Source organism: Capra hircus, chromosome 18 (assembly GCF_001704415.2).
Source record: "Capra hircus breed San Clemente chromosome 18, ASM170441v1, whole genome shotgun sequence".
NCBI classification, from domain to species: Eukaryota; Metazoa; Chordata; class Mammalia; order Artiodactyla; family Bovidae; genus Capra; species Capra hircus.
The window spans coordinates 40235082-40253365 of NC_030825.1; the positions used below are offsets into that span (position 1 = coordinate 40235082).

Here is an 18284-nt window from a genome sequence, read left to right on the forward strand (position 1 = left end):
GAATAACTTCTTCTGCTGATTGGGTTATTGAGAGCGGAACGCGCGTTCATCACTGCGCCTGGGCGTTTTCTTTTTCAGTTTCCGTCCGCTCTGGTGGTCGGCAGAGGGTTGCTAGGCAACGGCTCCAGGTTACTTTGAATTGGGGTCGCCGCCGCGGTTGGGGCAGGGGGAAAAAAGCCGTCTGAGTAGGCTTTTTCGAGAAAGGGTCGGGGTTGTCCACAACCCTGAAGTGGAAGAGAAGGAGGTGACGTGTACAATTAAAGTAAGTATCGTTTTCCCCAGTAGTTGTGGGCCAGAAGTAGCCCAACCACAGGCGTCATTAAAAATATATATGTCGGATATTTGGGGGAAATAAAGACGCGCGCCTACAGTGTAAGTAAAAATCACTCGTCTGTTCACACGCAGAGATAATCTCTGACGGAGTTGAAAGTGAAAGTCGCTTAGTCGTGTCCGACTCTTTGTGACCCCATGGACCATACAGTCCGTGGAATTCTCCAGGCCAGAATACTGGAGTGGTTAGCCTTTCCCTTCTCCAAGGGATCTTCCCAACCCAGGGATGAAACCCAGGTCTCCTGCACTGCAGGCGGATTCTTTGCTAGCTGAGCCACCAGGGAAGCCCAAGAATACTGGAATGGGTAACTTATCCCTTCTCCAGAGGATCTTCCCAACCCAGGAATCGAACTGGGGTCTCCTGCATTGTAGGCGGAGTCTTTACCAACTGAACTATCAGGGAAGCCCTGGCATTTTCTTTTTTATTTATTTTTCTATGTGAATATCTATTTATGCATTATAGTTAGGTTTTTGTACAAAAGTGGGAGCACACTTTATATACTACAGTTTTATAAAAAATTTTTTCTTTATCGTGAGGGTTTTTCAATTATTCGTCTCTAACCCAGTATATAATGATACTGTGCTAGTACATCACTGGGCTATACTATCATTTATTCCCTCTGTCCATTACTGATGACTGTTTAGGTTTTTTCCAGTTTTCCACACTTATAAATGGTACACAAATCTTTGTGCACATGTCTATTTATTTACTAGGGATTCTCAGAAGTGGAATTGTTGGTCAAAGAGTATTTCAGATTTCTTTTCTAGAAAAGTTTCGGTTCTCTACCTTCCATCAGGTATTAAATGCCTGCCAGTTCACTCACACTCTTGCTGTTTTTTTTTTAATCTTTGCCAAATGAATGACTTTTAAAGATATATCTTTTAATTTGCTTTCCTTTGCTTACAGGTAAAGCTTAACTTTCCAAATATATCTGTCCATTTTTACCTCCTCTTTTGTCAGTTCTCTGTTGGTATCCTTTGCTGTGGACATTTTGTTAGGCATGGTCTCTCCCCATGCCTAAAGAGAAATTTGCCTCTCCCCCTTCCAACATTTATCCAGTCCCACTCTCTCACATGCTTACCTCCACACTCCCTGTTGACTGCTTCCTCCTCTCTTAACAATACAGAAGTTGCTGGTCATTTGATTTCTGGTGGTGGGACAAATCCATCTTCTCTGACTTTCCCTTTCAACAGTAATTTGTTCTGCCACTCCTATTTGACGAAAGCCCCTTTTGGCAGTCTTCTTTCCTATTTAAAGTATGACCTATTACTGGGACAATCTCCTATCCTATATGAATTTTATCTTAAAATGTGACTTGTCACTGAAAAAGAGAGAATGAAATCGTCCCTTTTCATAGCATTCAGTCCCCTGGGACTGAATTCAAAATATCAAGTATCTCAATGGAGTCTCTTGTGGATCAGAAATAGAGCTCCTTGATCAAAGAGTATTCTTGATCATAAAAATAGGACTTATTATAGTAAATAAGTTGGGCTTCCCTTGTGGCCCTGGTAAAGAATCGCCAGCAATGCGGAAGACCTGGGTTCCATTCCTGGGTTGGGATGATCCCCTGGACAAGGGAAAGGTTACCCACTCCAGTATTCTGGCCTGGAGAATTCCATGGACTAGTCCATGGGGTCGCAAAAAGTGGGACACAGCTGAGCAACTTTCACTTTCACTTCCATTGTAGTAAAAGGAATACGGGACTAGAAATTTGATGGTGTGGATTCTGGTCCTTGTTTTTGTAGCTAAAAAGGTAACTGTGAACCTGAAAATGAGAATCCCCTTCTATCTCAGTGTTTTGCTGTTTGTTTTGTGTGTGTTTGGTTTTTACGCCCTCTTAGTTGATCTGTTTGCATGTAATGAGGTACTCTCAATAAGACATACACCAAGAATCTTTAAACTAGAACTCATGATAATATAAATGTCTGTCAATAAAAGACTGTACAAAAGGGATGGAGCATGCATGAAGTAGTATGGCACTGTAACAAGGAACGTGTGAGTTTTCTGCATAGAGCAATGGGGAGATATTCACACGTGAGGTGAAGTGCAGAAGAGTGGGTAAAGTATGTGTGCTGGACATCTGTCGTTTACCCCTCCAGATCCACTCTTCCTCTCTAGACTGCTCTGTGTCAAGGAGGCTTGTTCGCCTCTGCGGCTCCGCTGCCCTCTTTGTTCCAGCTGGAGTCAGTCAGTGGAAGCGTTAGTGTTAGCATCAGAGGGCAGGGGAGAGTGGCTGCATCCCCTCACTGCAGGCTGACCCCCTTTACAGCGGCCCTGTCCACCCATCAGCGTCGGCCGCACAGTTCTGGTAAGTACTCCCTCCTGTGGCTCCTCCGGGCCTGGAGGTGAGAACAGCACCCCGTCCTGGCCCTCCTAGCTGAGGGTTCTTCACTATACCCTGTTCTTTGCTATGCCCCGCCTCAATGAAAGTCTTCAAATGACCAAATTTGAAGATGGCATCTCTTTCCCGCTGGAACCGACTGATAGAATACACTATCTTTTGAGTGACAAGGGGAAAAAACATCTTTGTATTTTCTTTGAATGCATAACAAACTTTTCTGAGAAACTAATGAAAGTTGTTGCCTGGTAACTGCCCCAGGGTGCTGGCCACCAAGTCCTCTGAGGGGAGAGGGAAATATTATCACCGTATACCTCTCTGCGTTGTTTCTTTGTAACTGGTGGGCTCCTATGCCACCTGTTTGTGCCTGCCTTTTACATTTTTGTTACTATGTTGTATGAAACTTTTTTTCATCTAGGAGGGAAAAATATATTTGTTACCTACTCCAAAAATGAACAGTGTTTCAAAATTAGGGCTCGTGCACTTAATCTGTCTTTAAACATTGCAACTTTCAGGACCAACAGTGAGGACTGATAATCGGATTATTTCAACATGAGCTTCCTGTTACCCAAACTGAGTAGCAAAAAGGCAGTAGACCAAGCAATAAAAAGTACTGCAGAGAAAGTGCTGGTTCTCAGGTTTGGGAGAGACGAGGATCCAGTCTGTCTGCAGCTAGATGACATAGTAAGTGAATTTTTTAAGATTTTTATTGAAAACCTATATGTTCTTACTCCAGCATCTGCAGAGTGCATGAGCAGGAGCAGGCAGGGTCCAGGTGTATAGCTGTTCAACTGTTAGCACACTTCCAAGAGCCAATCATGCGCCTTCCTGAGTCGAACCCCCTAGTCTGTGATTGTGTGGAATCCGCCCTAGATGTCCTTCCCCACTAGCAGCTGCCGAAGCTCAGTTTCACCAACAAGCGGTGGAAGACCAGGAACGTTACAAACTAGAGTCTATGAACATTGTCTTATTCAGTGCTCCCCACAGTGGGATAATTAGTATTCCCAAGAGAGGAGATGCATGCCAGGGAGGTCAGGTGACTTCCCATGGGCCCAGAACCACTAAGTTGCAGAGCTGGGATCTGAACTTTGTTTTCTTTGCCTGCAAATATGCTTTTCTGGGGTGCCTCTTCCAGTGTGTGCCTGATGGTAATCTATGATTTCACAGCACATCTTTACAGTCTGAAGAGTCGAGAGGGGAGTACAGGACAGAATAAGCTTATCCTGGTCTCTGACTTACCCAGGACTAAGGCCTCACCCACGTTTTCTGTTGCTGCTACCCACAGTGTGGATCCAGTGTAAGAAACCCCATGACTGATCAACAATGAGGGTGTGATGCATTCAGCTGGTGGGAAGGCAGCCAGAGCATTTTACCCTCAACTGTGAGGGTGTGGAATATCGCAGAGTGTAGACTCTGAAGCCAGGCCGTCCGAGTTCAGAGCCCAGCCTTACTGCTTACAGCTGTGTGACCGGGGGCTCATTACCTCCTCGTGGCTCAGTTTTCTCGTCTGTGAAATGGTGCCTGTAGCTGTGCATACCTTCTAGAAATGTATGGATTAAAGGAGCCAACAAGTGTAAAGCACTTAGAACACTTAGCGCACAGCAAGTGCCACGTAAGGGTCTGATGTTTCGTCATAACTCTCATTTATGGGTGAGATTGGAAACAAGGAGATTTGGGGGAATTCCAGTATCTGTAGCACATATTTCTGAATTTACTTTTTTATTTAATCAAAAATAGAAGAAAAAAAGAAGAAATATATTCACCCAGTTTGCTCAGGGCCTTCTCATTACCCTACCAACAGTGATTCAGACTCTGAATAAGGTTACACTGTCTCTTAACGTGGAACTCCCAATAGGCTAGATTCTTGGTCCGGGAATTTTTCTCACACAGAAAATTCTTAGAGTAAAAAGGTTCACAAAGGAAGTGTTAACAGCCCTGAAGTTGTAACCCACACCTCTCTCTTCCTCTGCAGCTTTCTAAGACCTCTTCCGACTTAAGTAAAATGGCTGCTATCTATCTAGTAGACGTGGACCAAACCCCAGTTTATACACACTATTTTGACATCAGTTATATTCCATCTACTGTGTTTTTCTTCAATGGGCAGCATATGAAAGTGGATTATGGGTAAGTTAGATTGACGTGAAGTTGCTATAGTCTTCAAAGTTCTTTGCTCCAGTCAGTTTCAGTAGCTCACCCACTTGGATGTGATGGGGGCTTTGTGTGTCTTATGTTGGTACTGTTTCCCCAGTTGATGAAGTCTCTAATTTGTGTGTGTGTGTGTGTGTGTGTGTGTAACTTTGGTACAAAATGAGAGGGTTTCCAGTTTACTACTTAAATCGAGAGACTAGTACAGTTTGTGAAGCACTCACCGTCCATCACTGCAGAAAATGTAGAACAGCTTTTGTCAAAGTTTCCCAGGAGTTTTATTTCAAACAAAATGGGCCATTGCTCTTAAACTCTTGATACTCATTGGCAGCATCTGTGAAAGAAGTGATCCTTCAGCAAATTAAGACATGCATTTCCCTTACCACGCGTTCTGTCTGCTTTCAGTTAGAGAATATTGAAGTGCTTCTTTCTCAGAGTCTGTCAAAAATAAGGAAGATGAGGGACTTCCCTGATGCTCCAGTGGTTAGAACTTCACCTTTCAAAGCAGGGGGTTTGGGTGTGGTCCCTTGTGGGGGAGCTAAGACATCATATGCCTGGAGGCCAGAAAGCCAAAACATAAAACAGAAGCAATATTGTAACAGATGCTATAATGACTTTAAATGGGCCACGTAGTAGGGCTTCATGCTCTCCCAGCAGCCCGCAGCACTGGTTTTAGTTGTGTATCGAATGGGCCCTGTAACCAAAAATGGAAAGTCAGTGTCAGGCTTTGTGTCTGAGGGCTCCCTGACCAGAAGAAAGTGAGAGAGCTGCTGTTTACTTTGTTTATCCTGAAGGCCTTACAAGTACTTTTGAGAAGTTCTGAGCGAGGTTGTTTCTCTCCTACGCTATTTAGGTCTCCAGATCACACTAAGTTTGTGGGAAGTTTCAAAACCAAACAAGACTTCATAGATTTGATTGAAGTAATTTATCGAGGCGCAATGAGGGGGAAACTTATTGTGCAAAGTCCTATTGATCCCAAGAATATTCCCAAATACGACCTCCTCTATCAAGACATTTAGTGCTTTTGCTGCCATCAGAGTTGGAGAGAAAGGCTCATCTTGAAACAGTACCTTACTCCAGCTATGCGGTTTTCCTGGGGTCCTTCAGAAACATGGTCAGCATCCCAGAGAATAAGAGGTTTGACCTCAACAGAAAGTACCGGCTGCCAAGCAGAAGACCACACTGGTGCACATTTGGGGATGCCCAAGTGTCTACGCCCTGCAGACCTCAGAGAGGTGAAGCCAGCCATGGTCAATTTCCCCAGTGTGGGTGTTTTAATTTCTCTGTATATTGTGCTTTTCTTTATTCTTTAAGATAATACAGAATCCTTCTAAATTTGGCTAGGACAGTTTGATTCAACTGTATTTATTTGATACATTGAGTAAACTAGAAAATCAGTTCACATAAGAGCAAAAACACTTGTTTTCTACCCTATGTGTACATACCCACCCTTTCCTTCATCCTCAGCCTCGCCTTCCCTCCACACATGTATTTATCTCATGCTCACCTACTATCCCAGGTTCTCCTGGAATAAATCATTCTCTACTGATAGTGGCCAAGTTTGTTTTATCTGCAAGACTTTCTGGCTCAGAATTTTAAAGATATCTTGGCTTGTTCATTTTACCAGCTTTTATATTATTAAATTGCCCCAGAGGTGAGAACTTGAACTTCCTTTACTGTCTAGCACCAAATTTAAGCTAAACAAAAAAATTAAGTACCCTTAGTCAGTAGGAGCCAATCTCTCCTGGAGCTCCGTCTCTTTCTGAGGAGAAAACTGTACTTCAGGGACTCAAGACTGGAAAGAGATCTCAGAACTGCTAAACAGAAGTATCATCTATATAGGATTTGCCTGTTTTAATAACTCTGTGAAGAATTCCAGCTCTCCCAGGGCCCCCTGGCACAACCTTCACCACTTGGGCAGGTTCCTCCTCTTCTCATGGAGCTAATAGCACTGATGTATGCAGAACCAGATGGCAGCACCAGACAGCACACGGCCCACTTGGCAGCTGTTGGCCTGCAGGCAGGGCAGCACTGTCACTGCACAACTGTCCCCCTTTGCCGGGTGCTTCCTTTCCAAGTCTTCTGTGACAAACCTGGTGGAGAAGGAAGGTTGCTGGGCACCTGGGTGGCCTTCATTGATAAAGGAGGGCGCCACTTCAGAAATGAGACAACAAAATCCTTTCACCACTACCTCCATTGTCTCCTGGCCCCCACTTCCTGCTTACGTTGGTAATTGTGATGCATGGAACCACAGCAGCCATCTTAGGACCATGAGGCATCCAGCCCTGGGATAAAAAATGAGCATGCTGAAAAGAATGATGAAAAGAGCCTGGGTCCCTGATGACAATATCAAGCTCCCAAGTGGACTCTAGACCTGCCTCCCTTCAGAGTTCTGTGAAAGAATAAAACGTCTTTACCACGTGTCACTTTAGTTGGATTTTCTGTCCCTCACAGCCTAAATTACACAGCATTTGAGATGTGAGAAGTGCTCAGATAACAGCAAAAACTCAGCACTTTCATGCATAAGATTCTCATGTTGTCTTTCCTCCTGAGAGCTTTTTGGTGATATTTCTCTGAAGTCCACGTTTGTGTTTTTGTTCCCATCATAGTTGCTCTCCCTTCCACAAGTGTTTATTAATTACATACTGTATGCCCCCATCCTATGCCAGATACTGCACAAAACAAATGACTCCTGGATGGAAAAAAGCTTCTTAGAGGAGACAGTTCCTGAGCCTTAAAGGAGAGTAGGAGGTACTGATGGAGAAGGGGGAGGGCATTAGGGGGAACTGGGGGGAGGCAGGCCCGGGGCTGGAGACAGCCCGCGTGTTGAGAGGGCTCCACAGAGTTCAGTGTCACTGAAACCCGAGGTGGAGGCAGGTGGGCAGGAGGTGCTGCCAGGGAGGAAGGTAGAGGAGATAAGGAAAGTGAGAAAATACCGAAAATTTTGTTTTCCTCCTTAGAGGCAGAAGCCACTTAATACAATCAGATTTTTCTTCAAAAAAAACTTCGATGGTCTATTCTTCAAAAACCTTAGTGCTGAAGGTATTATTAGAAGAAAGAGGTATAACTCTGCTGAGAGGCATGATTTTACGTGTTTGTATTATTTTTGAGTTTCTGGCCATTGTCTCTTGTGCAGGTTCTAGAATACAGGTCTCAGCTGTGCCTTGGCCTGTGAGCTCCAGCCTGTTTTCCATTATCGATGGGTCTGGAGAGTGCCTGTGATAACGTCACGGGGAAGGGCAGAGCACTAGTGAGAGGGTAGTGACGCCAGCGGACATCTCGGGCCACAAGCAGGGGAGGCCAAATCTTGGCATGACAAGACTGTGCTGGTGAAGGGCCAGTGTGCTGGATAAAGGTGTGTGGCTCAGTTAGAAGAACAGCCTCATGGGCTGGGTCCCAGAACTTTTGTTCTGGGAAACTGTTCATACCAAGAACAGTTTATCTTTGTGAAATGAAAGACTCAGATGGCTATGGTTTGAGTCCTAGTTGACGGTTGTTTTCTTCCAAATGGGAAAAGCAGCCCCTCCTAAGGAAGAGACTTCTGACTTCCCCCCAGCCCCGGAATGTTTCTACTGATGGCGCTTTAGAGCCTGTCTGGGTTGTGCCCCCCGTGGGAGAGCCCAGGAGACTGATGGGCAGGGAGCTCAAGGAACTTGGCAGGCTTGTCATCGAGCTGTGGCTTGGACCCAGCAAATCTAGAAATCCTGCCTTTATACATCTTACTGTATTAGCTGAAGTGCTGGTGTGTTGGAGCACAAGCGACAGAGAAGTATCTGTCAGAACACTCGTCGTGCCGCTCGAGCCAGCGTCTTCCTCACCAGCCTTCTCTCTCTCTCCTCCTCCACTCGGAAGAAGCAGAGGATGCTGTGAAAAGAGCTCGGGGTTTGTGTTCAGACAGACCTAGGTTCAGAACTCAGCTTTGGGCTTCCCTGGTGCTCAGTGGTAAAGAACCCACTTGTCAATGTAGGAAATGCAAGTTTGATCCCTGGTCTGAAGATCCCCTGGAGAGGGAAATGGCAACCCACTCCAGTATTCTTGCCTGGGAAATCCCATGGACAGAGGAGCCTGGTAGGGTCTCCATGGGGGTCGCAGAACTTAGCGGCTAAGCAACAACAAAGGTTTAAGATTCAGCTTTTCTATTTTATAGCTGTGTAACCTTGAGCAAATCACTTCTCTGACTCTCTATTTCCTCGTCTATAAAACAAAGGATAACTGTGACCTCCCTGAGGCCTGCCATCGAATAGGCACTCATTCAGTGATCGTGAGTTCCCCAGTGGGACAGTTCGCATCACCTTAGGGATTTCCAGTTGGTCCGGGGTGTTTTCTGCCACACTCCCAGTAAACTCTAGAGCACTTGGCTGCTGCTGTATCATCAATGAGAGAATTAAAAAACAAAAACAAAAACCCAAGGCTAAAAACAGCACAGACGGGCTTCCCTGGGGGCTCAGTGGTAAAGAATGAAAGAAACATTGCAGACGTGAGCCAAAGCAAGCTCTTTATTGGCTGAGCCCACTCGCGTCACGCTGCACTTTTGCCCCCGCCACTCCTATGCAGTTTTCCCCTCGTCCTTTCAGGCAGCTGCTTCTAGCCAGCCCCGCCTTAGTTGTTAGCGATGGTTTTCCGAACCCAGTCCAGAATGGAGGTCACCTTCACATACACACCATACTCGGCCACAGCACAGCTCTTGTCAAAGCTCAGGATCCCGGCCGCATACCAGGTGTCGTCTTCCTGGTCGTGAACGACGAAGGCGCTGCCGGCGTCACCATAGCAGGTGTCCTCCTGGTACTTGGACAGGCCGACGCAGAAGGTGTTCTCATTCAGAATGGGCTGCACCCCTACAGGGCTCGTAGCTGTCTTATTTTTAGGCGCGTTGTTGCCCTCATAGTGCTTCACACACTTGTCTTGGTCAGCCACAGGCAGCATGACGTACTTCAGATGCCCCGTAAAGTTGAAGTTTTCATTTCGCCCCCAGCCAGACACATAACCCACACGATCCACCGCCACATAATCTTTCGAAGGTAGGCAGATGGGCATTACTTTGTCATTGACGGGTACCTTCTCTCTGAGTTTGATGAGCCCAATGTCTACCTTGGAGTGGTCAGGGTGGAGAACCACCTTCTCCACCTCTACAAGCTGGTTCTTCCCCACATAGAGTCTTAAAGTAGGAGTGATGTCCTTTGCTTTTTTGTCACTAGTGTGACCCAGGTAGAGATTTTTAGCTGTGGTGAGGAGCCATCGTTCATTGATGAGTGTGGCTCCCGAGATGAGGTTATGGTGGGAGACCATCTTGGCCTGCCAGGGGAAGCTGCCTTTGGCATCCAGCGACCCACCTATGATCCTTTGCGTCTGGTCCACTGGGTGCTTGGGCTTTCCACACACTGTTGAGGAGAGCAAGACCATCATTAATAGGAGCAGGGTATGAGCGTCCTCTGGGCCGGGAAACATAAAAACGCCAACTCTTGCCGCTGTCCAAAACTATCGCTCTTCATGTCTCCAGGGCTAGAAACATTTACATGCTTTGCCCTTACCTTCTGCTCCTCCCGTCCCCAGTAGTTACAGTTTAAAAAAAATTTTTTTTAATGTTCACATCACTAAAGCAGAGTTCTGTTTCCTGCTTTTCTGACTCACAAATAGCACTGAAATTTTCAAACCCCAGCTGCTGAACTCTAGGTATATTTAAATGATTTATCACAACTAGAGGTCCACGATCCCTGAAATTCAGTGTAAGGACAAGGAGCTACCAAGGTTCATTCTCTCTGAATAAATAGGGACATGAAGCAATGTTGGCCGGAACACAGGTTTTATAGATAACTGCAGTCGACACCTGGCAGGTTAGCGATTCTACAGCCCAAATAGCAGAAGAGGATAGGCAAAACCCTCTTGTTCCAGGAGAGAAAAGAGAGAGCACAGCCCCTCCTGGTGACAGTGGGGTCCTGACCCTCCTCCAGCCTCTTGCAGCACCTTCCCATGGATTGTGGCTTTGTTCTGCCCTCCCTCAACCTGTTCTTCCTGCAGCTTGCTTTACCCTTGGCCCAGGGCTCTCTAGGTGGACTCTCTGTACAGAGTCCCCTGATCCTCTGTGGGCAGTGTAGACAGTGGACTCAGTCAGTGCCTCGGAGGCCAGATGAACACATCCTTCGTGAACTTCAAGGGGCGGCGTCACCTGCCTGTGCACATCTCTGCCCGGCCACCTCTGGTCCCCCCACTCCCTGAGCTTGGCTTGTGTGTGCCCAGAGGAAGCTTCATAGGGAGGATGTGCCTTGATGTTCCAATCAAGATGCCTGCCGTGCACCAACCCCTTAGTACCCACTTTTAGTCTGCTTCCCAGGCCCCTGGCTTCCTACCTGCCTCACATTCAGGGAGCTGCTGTCCAACGTTCTTATTTATCCACTGCTTCTTACTGTTAAAGGTGTACACTCCTGAAACAAAATGAAAAAAATACAAGCTGAAAGGGACACTGTAGCTGGACCTAGCACTGGGAGAGAAGGTATTTAAGGAGCAGAATCAGAGAAGCAGGAGGAAGGAGGGCCAGGAAGGAGGAGGAACAGAAGAGCTCTGTGCTAGAAGCCAAGTGCTGGGGCTAGTGAAGCCCAGCAGGACGGATGGTGGTCTAGGTGGCCGTGGCGACTGTGCCAAGGCAGTACAGGGTTGGAATCAGGGTTCAAATCCTGACTTTCCCTCATACATGCTTCCTGAACTTGGGCAAATTTATCAACCTCTCTATGCCTCAGTTTCTTCAGCAGTGAAATGGGAATAATAATCCTGTCTCTTGGAAATTCCCAAGTGGTCCAGTGGTTAGGATTCCAAGCTTCTAATTCGGGGGACACAGGTTCCATCCCTGGTCAGGAAGTTAAGTTCCCACAAGCTGTACAACTTGGCAAAAATAATAGTATCTCCAGAGGGGTGTTGTGAGGACCTCATGAGCAAATCCACGGAGAAAACTGTTCAAGTGCAGGAGCATAGTGGTCACAAGGTGAGGGCTCCCTACCATCATCACCATCATTGTTTTATATAGATCTCACCCTGAGATGGGTAGGCTGTGTGGCATCACCTCCACTTAATAAGGAAGAAAACTCGAGGCTGAGGAGAGTTAATTTGCCCAAAAGGCTACAGCTGCCAGTGACAAAACCTTCATTAGAGCCTGACTCTCCTGGCTCCAGAAAGCACATGCCCTTTCTGATCAGTCACTTGGCTCCATCCCCCGTGGAAGTGGAGGGACAGGAGGCATTCGTCCAGGCCTTACCATCTCCATCGGTGCGAAGTTTGTAATAGGTTTTGCACTGATAGCGAACCGAGTACTCCACGTAGCCATTTTTAATCTTGGGGGCTTCTGGGCAGCTGACATCTGCAAAGGAAAAGAGGAAGAGAAGGTTCATAGCGGGGAACGGCCCCTGGAGACGCGAAAAGTCAGAACAGAAGAAGCTGGTTTGCACATCAAACTCCCTCCATCCCAAAAGGAGAGGGCACCAGCCCTTCCTGGTGACAACGGAGTCCTGACCCATCTCCAGCCTCTTGTAGCACATTCCCATGGATTGCGGTTTTGTTCTGCCCTTCCTTGACCTGTTCTTCCTGCAGCTTGCTTTACCCTTGGCCCAGGGATCTCTAGGTGGGCTCTCTGTACATACAGGGTCCCCTGATCCTCTGTGGACAGTGGATTCAGTCAGTGGCCAGGAGACCAGATGAACGCATCCCAAGTGAACTTCATGGGGAAGCATCACCTGCCTGTGCACGTCTCTGCCTGGCCAACTATGGTCCCCCCAGTCCCTGTCCTCGGCTGGTGTGTGCCCAGGGGAAGCCTCATAGGGAGGATGTGCCTTGAGGATGTTTCGATCAAGATACCTGCCATGCACCAACCCCTCCAGTACCCACTCTCAATCTGTTTCCCACGCCTGACTTCCTACCTTCTTCACATTCAGGGAGTTGCAGTCCAATGTCCTTGTTTATCCATTGCTTATTGTTAAAAGTATACACCCCTGAAACAAAAAGAAAAAAAAATGAGCCAAAAGCTGCACCTAGCACTAGAAGAGAAGGTATTTAAAGGGCAGAGTCAGAGAAGTAGGAGCAGGGAGAGCTGGGGAAGAGGAGCAAGGGAGGAGCACTATGCTAAAAACCAAGTGCTGGGGGTGCCAGTAAAGCTCGGCAGGACAGACGATGGGCAAGGTGACTGTGGCAGTCGTGGCAATAGTGGAGACGGTCTCAAGGCAGTCCGGGGTTGGGACAGGAGGACCCGGAGGCATTGGCCCAGGCTTACCATTTCCAGCACGCAGTTTGTAATATTTGTCACACTGATAGCGAACCGAGTACTCCACGTGGCCATTGGCAATCTCGGGGGCCTTTGGGCAGCTGCCGGCTGCAAAGGAAAACAGGAAGACAAGGTTCATTTTCAGAAACTGCCCCTAGAGACTGGAAAAATCAGGAAAGAAACAGCATATCAACCTCCCACACCCCAAACGGAAGCCCAGGAGAGATTGCTGGCTGGCTGGCTTCCCAATGTTCTTTACGATACTGAAAGACCAGAGATCAGGATAAGGAGCAATTGGATTTTCCCAGAGAGCATGCAGATCTGATGGGCCCAAGTGGGATGCAGCAATGCGGCCAGGTACAGCCCTCGCCCAGAGGCAGACCTACCTGCAGCCTCACTGCCAGTTTCCACTGCAAGAAGCTGCCCACAGAGCAGGAGAGTGACGACAGCTGGCAGGACGCTGCAGAGAAGACAGAAAGGAGGGCGCTGCTGGTCTCCCCGCTTCAACACACACACTCCCCTCCTGTTACCTAGAGAACCCTCACCCACCCACATGCATACTTTAGCAGCTTCCCAGTCACAGAGGTTCCCATGTGTTCCATGCTGCCGGGAATTCTACGGAAGCTTCAGAGAAGAGCAAGGAAGATTAGGAAGGGATTGGGCCTCAGTGTGTATGTAGCAGGATTCAGGAAACACTAAATTGTTGACAACATATGAGCTCCTCAGCAAAGAGAAGCCTCCCTTGGGGTGGGAAGCACCCTGAGGTGCTGGGCTGCGAGGGTTCCACTAATGAATGTGGGTATCTAGACAATGGGGTGGTGGTGGGCTTATCATTATGCTACTCTCTCTACTTTGGGGAATTTTTCATAATAAGAGGTTCCCTAAAATATAAAACACTGATGTAGTTGTTTCTATTATTTTATGAGAATTTGACTTCAGGAAGTCGTATAGCGAACCCCCAAATTCCGGAAGGTTACCTGGATGATAACGGACTCCGCAGAAGCTTGACTGTGCACGTGGGCATCAGCGCGCAGCCATACCCACCCGTGGACCATCCCCCTGGAAGGTGGCAGCCACTCAGAGATGGCTTGGTTAAGTTCCTAGTTTCATTATTTCAACATTTCAGAAAAAAAATTTGTCTGTTTTGATAAAATCTGAGTGCCTTGTGTCACTCAAATGTTTCACTTCTGGTCTTTCTCATTATATGTTTTTTTTTTTAATCTGCTAATAGGCATATTCAAAATGCCAGGGAGAAGTCCCTGGCAGTCCAATAGTTAGGACTCAAAGCTTTCACTGCAAAGGACCCAGGTTCAATCCCTGGTTGAAGAACTAAGATCCCGCAGGCCATGTGGTGTGGCCAAAAAAGGGGGAAAAAACGTCAGGAGGTCTACCACAGGAGCTACTGGCTTCCCCACAAAGATGAAAACTTTATAATCTCAAGGAAAAAGCTATTCCTTAGAGAGAGTCACGTCTCATGGGAAAGAAGACAGCACCATCTGAAAACATTACCTTTTATGGACACAGAAAAGCAGAGAATTTTTGCACAGTAAACCTTTATTCACTATGTGTGTGCTCAGTCACCGAGCCATGCCCAACTCTTTGCGACCCAGTGGACTGTAGCCCACCAGGCTCCTCCATCCTTGGGATTTCCCAGGCAAGAATACTGGAGTAGGGTTGCCATTCCATTCTCCAGGGGATCTTCCCAACCTAGGGATCGAATCCTGCATTGTCAGGCAGATTCTTTACCACTGAGCTGCCAGTGACACCCCAGGGAGAATGTTACAAAAAGAATAGTGGTATGGGCAGCACAGGAATATGGCAAGAACCTTGAAGCTGATGTGCAAATGAATGAAATTTGGAAAACAATGAGGTAATGACTGAGAGGACTGCTCCAAATTCATAATTCCTAGAAGCCAAGGACCAAGCTTTAATCCATTTCCAATATCTCCTCCAGAACCTTATGCAGCACATAGAACATAGAGGATCCTCTACAAACACGCTACTATTTGGAAGATAATTCTTATTATAAATACTGGTTGAGACTTGGTGCTTCCTGGCTCTAAAACCAAACACAGGAGTAGATTCCCCCAGGCAAAGAAGAGTGAAGTGAAGTGAAGTGAAGTTGCTTAGTCCTGTCCAACTCTTCGCGACCCCGTGGTACTGTAGCCTACCAGGCTCCTCTGTCCATGGGATTTTCCAGGCAAGAATACTGGAGTTGGTTGTCATTTCCTTCTCCAGTGGATCTTCCCAACCCAGGGATCGAACCCAGGTCTCCCGCATTGTAAGCAGATGCTTTTACCATCTGAGCCACCAGGGAAGTCTAAGAAGAGTGAGATCCACCCTAAATAATCAGGAGTCAGAGCCAAGGACAGAACAAACCCTGAGAAGCTTTGAGAGGATAAAAGATACTTGCACGCTGTGCATCAGAAAGCAAACAAAGTCTATGATTTAGTCCATTTGCCTTATTTTTCTTCTTTATATTTTTTGCATTTCTCCTGTAGGCCTATCCTGTACCCAGGCTGTCATGTAGATAAAAGATATATCCAAAGAAGGTTGAAATAATCCAGAGAAAAGTGAGGGATAGGAGCAAACTGTGGACTCACCTCATCTTTGGTGTGTCTGGCTCTGGAAGAGGAGTGCCATTGGGGGCACCTGCTGATGCTTTTATGTCCCCAGTATCTCACTCCACCCCCTTCTTGATTTTGTAATTGCTGTGTCTCCACACTTTGGCCCTATTAAGGTTACTCACATTTTCCAGTAACAAAGCCACAAACAACCTCTCTGTTAAAGACTTCAGCTCTTGCTTCATGCTTATGTTTCCCCTGGTGTTCTTCATGCTTGAGCCAAAGAATCCTGGCCACATCACTACCCCATGCAGCTGCCAAAGGGTTTCCCGAAATGAGCCAGTGTGCAGGACAGGGGCAGGAACCGTCAATCTGGGTCTCTTTGTTCTGAATGCTTTTCAGCACTGGACAAAGCCCTTCTTGTGGTTGTTTCAAATCCATTAGAGACACTCCTGCAATCTGGTTGAGACAGGGCTCTCAAGTAAACATTTCCTTTTCACAATCATGTCCCCCATACTGTGTTGCCATCTTCCTATTCTGCAAAGCTCTCCATCCTGAAATCAGTAAAATGTACTCATTGTGTCTTCTCTGATTGCTTGTTCCAACAAATCACACAGAATGGTTAAGGCTATAGTGTAGATGCAAACTATACTCAATGGTAGTGCTTATCATGGTTTTATTGTTGTTTTTCAGTTGCTCAGTCATGTCCAGCTCTTTGCAACCCATGGGCTACAGCACGCCAGGTTTCCCTGTTCTTCACTATCTCCTGGAGTTTGCTCAAACTCATGTCCATTGAGTCAGTGATGCCACCCAACCAGCTCATCCTCTGTCACCCCCTTCTCCTGCCTTCAGTCTTTCCCAACATCAGGGTCTTTTCCAGTGAGTCAGCTCTTTGCATCAGGTAGCCAAACTATTGGAGCTTCAGCTTCAGCATCAGTCCTTCCAGTGAATATTTAGGGTTGATTTCCTTTAGGATTGACTGGTTTGATCTCCTTGCTGTCCCCAGGACTCTCAAGAGTCTTCTCCAGCACCATAGTTCAAAAGCATCAATTCTTTGGCACTCAGCCTTCTTTATGTTCCAACTCTCACATTCATACATGACTACTGGAAAAACCATAGCTTTAACTATACAGACCTTGTTGGCAAAGTGATGTCTGTGCTTTTTAATATGCTATCTAGGTTTGTCATAGCTTTTCTTCCAAGAAGCAAGCGTCTTTTAATTTCACAGCTGTAGTCACTATCCACAGTGATTTTGGAGCCCACGAAAATAAATCAAGTCTCTCACTGTTTCCGTTGTTTCCCCATTTATTTGCCATGAGGTGATGGGACTGGATGCCATGATCTTAGTTTTTTTAATGTTGCATTTTAGGCTGATTTTCATTGTCCTCTTTCACCTTCATCAAGAGGCTCTTTAGTTCCTCTTCATTTTCTGCCATAAGGGTGGTGTCATCTGCATATCTCAAGTTATTGATATTTCTCCTGGCAATCTTGATTCCAGCTTGAGCTTCAGCCAGCCCAGCATTTCACATGATGTACTCTGCATGTCAGTTAAATAAGGTGACAATATACAGCCTTAATGTATTCCTTTCCAAATTTTAAACCAGTCAATTGTTCCAGGTCCATTTCTAACTGTTGCTAACTGCAAATGTCTGCAGCTGAGTACTATTCAATTTTAATAATACTCATTTCATTTATAAAAGCCCAGTGGCTCTTAGAGTGTGCAGAAGAATCCCTCTGGGATATTTAATGTGGTGCTGATGTAATAGCAAAGTAACTGGAAACAGCACAAATGTTTATCAATAGGAGAACGGCTAAATAATGTGTGATCTATTTGTATAACAAGATTACACAGCCATGAGAATGAATGAACTATGAAAGAACATGGATAGTTTTATAAACATAAATTTTAAAGAGAACTTCAAGTTTCAGGAAACTATATTGTGAATGATACTGCTTTTAGAGAGCTCAAAACCAAGCAAACTCAGTAATGGATTCTAAAATATGACACCAAAATCACAAGCAGCAAAAAAAAAAAAAGGATAAGTTGGGCTTCATCAAAATTTAAAACTTTAGTGCATCAAAAGAAAATACCAAGAAAGTAAAAAAATAGTCTATGAATAGGAGAAAGTTTTTACAAATCATGTATCCAGTAAGGATTTACTGTCCAGACTATATAAAGAACTCTTACAGCAACAAAATGAAAAACAACCCAATTAAACATGAACAAATGATATGAATAAACATTTTTCCAATAAAGATATAAAAAAATGATCAGCAAGTACATGAAAAATGATCAGCACTGTTGGAAAATGTCATTAAGGACATGCAAAACTGCAAGATACCACCTTACACCTACAAGCATGTGTGTGCCGTCAGTCGTGTCCAACTCTTGATGACCTCATTATAGCCTGCCAGGCTCTTTTCCATGGAATTTTCCAGGCGAGGATACTGCAGCAGGTTGCCATTTCCTCCTCCAGGGGATCTTCTCAACCCAGTGATCAAACCCACATCTCTTGCATCCCCTGCATTAGCGGGCTGGTTCTTTACCACTGAGCCACCTGGGAAGCCTCCACCTACAAGTATGGCTACAAATAAAAGAAAAAAAAAATTAAGTCTTGGCAAGAATGTGGAGAAATTGGCCCTCCCAGCCATTGCTGGTGGGAA

At 46.0% G+C, this 18284-nt stretch overlaps 2 protein-coding genes across 3 annotated transcripts; one reads left to right on the plus strand and one right to left on the minus strand.

The window, feature by feature from the left end:
* On the plus strand, window positions 18-7237 carry TXNL4B (thioredoxin like 4B). Of its 2 annotated transcripts, none has more exons than XM_005692203.3 (4): window positions 18-262; window positions 3185-3353; window positions 4642-4793; window positions 5668-7237. In XM_005692203.3, exons 2-4 carry the CDS (start codon window positions 3222-3224, stop codon window positions 5831-5833), a joined length of 450 nt encoding a protein of 149 aa, XP_005692260.1. In that variant the 5' UTR covers window positions 18-262; window positions 3185-3221; the 3' UTR covers window positions 5834-7237. The 2 variants fall into 2 exon arrangements, with proteins under 2 accessions (XP_005692260.1, XP_017917711.1); XM_018062222.1 differs by lacking the exon at window positions 18-262 and adding an exon at window positions 3837-3966 and having other exon boundaries at window positions 3244-3353; window positions 5668-6365.
* Window positions 9293-15771, minus strand: LOC102176354 (haptoglobin). The gene is made up of 7 exons (XM_005692202.3): window positions 15660-15771; window positions 13443-13516; window positions 13066-13164; window positions 12716-12787; window positions 12058-12159; window positions 11159-11233; window positions 9293-10192 (listed from the first exon to the last, which is right to left on the minus strand). Exons 1-7 carry the CDS (start codon window positions 15662-15664, stop codon window positions 9414-9416), a joined length of 1206 nt encoding a protein of 401 aa, XP_005692259.1. The 5' UTR covers window positions 15665-15771; the 3' UTR covers window positions 9293-9413.